Raw genomic sequence first — 3966 nt, forward strand, 5'->3', positions numbered from 1 at the left:
GGAAAAAAACAATGAAGATACTTAATAGTGGCAACTGATTATTTCACGAAATGGGTCGAAGCTAAAGCCTTACAGCATACTCGTGATGGTGATGTATACGACTTTATTCCCGATAACATCATATGAAGATTCGGGATTCCTGTGCAAATTCTATCTGATAATGGAAAGCAGTTTGAAGAAGAAAACATGAAGATTTTTTTCAATGCATTCAAGATACAATCAGGAAAGTCAACTCCGCTATATCTACAAAGTAATGGGAAAGTGGAGGCGACGAACAAGACAATAGCGACCACGTTGAAGAAGAAGTTATAAGGCCACCATAAAGGATGGTGTGAGCAGGTGCCAAACGTGTTTTGGTAATATAGAACCACGAGAAGAGATGCCACGGGAATGTACCTCTTTTTCTTGGCATATGGAGTAGAGGCAGTATCACCCACCGAAATAATCATCCCCACAACTAAGAAAGAGGCATGGAAAAAGGGTTTAAATTCAGATTTGATTCATGCAAAGTTGGATGACTTGGAGAAAAATAGAGAAACCGCACTCCGACATATGACGAATTATCACCAAAGATTATCTCGCGAGTACAATAAAAAAGTCAAAGAGAGAATCTTCGTGCCAGGATAATTAGTTCTACGAGAAATCCCACCGTACCAGAAAGGATCAGGAGGAAATTTGGAACCCCACGTGGGAAGGTACGTACATCGTGAAAGGTAACGGAGCTTATGAACTCGCAGATTTTCAAGGAAAAGACACAAATGATGAAGGAAATATGATATATGGCGAAATAGAAAGGAAAGATCGGATGTTGGATCACCCATGGAATCCAGTCTATATCAAAAAATATTATCCATAATTATGTAGTATAATATCAAACAAAAATAAAGGAAAAGATGTGTACTCCTCAGCAGATCAAATACGTAATGAAATATCTTTTCATATATATTCGCAAAGAAAATACATTCGGGAAAAATAAGACCTCATTTATAGGCAAGTCAGACCTGACTAGGAGGCTGATAAGACCCACAAAATAAAACAGTTTCTAGGGGAACTTAAACCCTTCGCCTAGGTAGGCTGGGGACTCATGGTGTGCACCTTAGTTCTTATGGAAGTGCAAGAGGCACATATATAAGTCCTAATGCACGTCATGTTGAACAACTCTAGTAGAGGCAATGATAAGACCTATCCTATGAGGGTCCCTTTTGTGATGGCCTCCGGTAAGGGATGCAGAAATATGACCAGGGCGCCGACGTATTCGGTTGAGCTGCGGGTGCCTGAGACGTCTGGAGCGTTACCGGCCATGACTGTATGGCAAGTCCTATCTACGATGCACTCGGTCCCAAAGAAATCCCACCTAGGGTGTGACTTCGTAACCGTAATCCATATTGGAGAAGGGATAATAAGTCACGAAAACAACAGATTGTTGTAATAGCCGGATGGGAAGAGAGAAACATGGATGTTAGGTTTAACTTCCTTGAAGGGGAAATCAGGGGGAATATAAAGGGACGTCACTCTCCAGAGTAACTAGTCCTGTCATATTGTTAGGTTTAACTTCGTGACCAACCAGACGACAATATCATAGGGCTATTATTCACGGGAATAACTAGTCCTGTCATATTGTTGCGAAATAACCTGACGAGGTAAGAAAATGATAGCTAAGACGAGGTTGATGAATCATTATTCGTAAGAATACTGAGTTCCTGAGACTTCGTTGATACATTAAGATCCTGGAAAAAAGGGTGAGGCACAATAAGACCTTAAATAAGAGGCGCAATAAAACCACGAAATAAAAATTCGCAACCATCAATAAAAAAAAAAAATCACAACAAGAGGAAAAATCTATAACAATGAACTATGCATACAAAAGGAAAATCCACGAAGAAAATAAAGAGGAAAAACTATCACAAGTAATATATCACTATCATGAAATAAAAATTAATGTTCCAGGAAAATCAAAATGACAAATCGAGGCATATGCAAAAGGCAAGGTAATCAGCTTGTCATTGAATTGAAGCTGTAAAAGATAGGTAATATACGAAGAAGTTAAGGTACATTTCCGAACTACACAAAAGAATAAGAGGCAAGTATATATTTTTATATTTTTATACTTTTGAGTATTTCCTTCGGGAAGATTCTCATTATTTGAAACAAAAAAGAGGGGCAAGTATACACTAGAGGAAAGAAAATATTAGGGGCAAGTTCAATGTTTTTGCTCCCAAGAATGAGATTAACTTCGCAAATCTAATTCTAAATCTCTCGCAGACATACATATACTATAACATATTAAGCCACTTTGTATGTCAAGCCATGATTATACGAGATATATCCTATCCATACTAATTATCTGTATCTCAAGTATACAATAGGAATTCTGAAACATATGAAGAAGAAAAAAGATGAAGATAGCATTAAAGTGCAAAAGGATCCAAAATGTTTTTTCCCTCAAGCTTGGGAGCGCCCAGTTTAAAAGAAAATATTAAAGGAAGTAGAATGTCAAGAACAAAATAACCAACACGTTGCAAAGAAGAAAATCAGGACTGAAGAGACAATTGCTGAATGGGAATAGCTCCAGTAACTTCTACTTCGACAGTACCAGCACCAGCCCCAGTAGTTTCCACTTCGACATTGTCAGCACCACGAGATTGATTGGTAGGATTTGCCGAAGACGAAGGTTCATCAACTGTCTTCGTGGGAATAGAAGCTTTGTCCTTTGAAACTTCGATCTCAGCTTCCTCATCATCATCAGCATCTTCGTCACTTTCTTCCTCGTCAGACAGAGTCTTCTCATCATCGGATGGTTCGTCTTCAGAGAAAACTTCAATATCAAGACGTTCGCGAGGAATACCGTGCTTATCGCAGAACTCGTTGAAAAGCTTTACCTTGGAAGTTTGAGCATTTATTCGAGTCAATTTTTCAACTTTAGCAGCATCTCTCTCCATCTTACTCAAGTCCTCGTCCAAGTACTTGATATCTTCCTTGAGCTTGGAAACCTCACTAGTAAGACCATCTCTCTCGCGAGTCACATGAATGATTTGGTTCTTGAAGTGCTGCTCAGATTCTGCGAAGATAAAAGAAAAGAGATGAGAAACTTGATGAATAAAATATAGTATAAAACGAAAAATTACCTATAGCATTTAAAACTACCTTCCTTTTGAAAGATAGTAGAACCCAAAGTCTTTTGAGTATCTGAGTTAAAATGGTCAAGCCTAGAAATCTCAAGGTTTGCAGCTTCGAATTGAAGAGACAGAGCTCGTGATACGAATTGTCCCATCCTTTACCATGGACACATTAGACAGATTCAGAGTTGTCTTCGCTACTACGAATAATAACGGGACCTATGTTCTTTGGAGGTTATATGGGTTTCGCATTCTAAGAAGGGTTAGCAGATCTTTTACATTGAAGTTTCTCCAGGCGAGAAAGAAGAAAGGTCACTTCGTCTTTCATACGACCATTATCAATTTTTAGATCGTCAACTTCGTTACGAGATTTACGGAGATCAACCTCAGTCTTATCTTTCTTCTTGATTATGCGAGCTTTATCTTCCTTCAATAGCTCAACTAATTTCTTTGACGAAGAATGGAGATTCCTTGAAGTTGTGAGAGAGTTCCCAACCCGTCTAAGTTCAATCCTCAAGTTTTCATTCTCGTTGTGTAGATGAAAATTCAGTTCCTCGTTGCGTGCACATTCAACATTCAGATGATCCACTTGTGAGAAAAGAGTTTCTATTTTTTCATTCAAAATCTCATTCTCAGTTGCGTAACTGTCAATTTGGGACATAATATTCGAATTCTCGGCGCGAATATCTCCAACCAAATCTTTGGCTTCGAGAGCATCCATGAGACATTTCGTAGACCGAGATTGACGAAAAGTAAAATAAGAAAATAACGAAAGTAAAGTTAAGGCAAGAATCAAGCACACAAAAGAAAGAAACTTACTGCGAAGTTCACCAGCTTTCTTATCCAGCTT

General features: G+C 38.5%; 1 protein-coding gene across 1 annotated transcript; it reads right to left on the bottom strand.

Annotated features, from left to right (window-relative positions):
* Window positions 1-2531: 2531 nt before the first annotated feature.
* Window positions 2532-3271, bottom strand: LOC113293912. The gene is made up of 2 exons (XM_026542354.1): window positions 3145-3271; window positions 2532-3058 (listed from the first exon to the last, which is right to left on the bottom strand). The coding sequence occupies exons 1-2, from the start codon at window positions 3269-3271 to the stop codon at window positions 2532-2534; spliced, it is 654 nt and encodes a 217-aa protein (XP_026398139.1).
* Window positions 3272-3966: the final 695 nt, after the last annotated feature.

Source organism: Papaver somniferum, chromosome 7, assembly GCF_003573695.1.
Source record: "Papaver somniferum cultivar HN1 chromosome 7, ASM357369v1, whole genome shotgun sequence".
Taxonomy (NCBI): domain Eukaryota; kingdom Viridiplantae; phylum Streptophyta; class Magnoliopsida; order Ranunculales; family Papaveraceae; genus Papaver; species Papaver somniferum.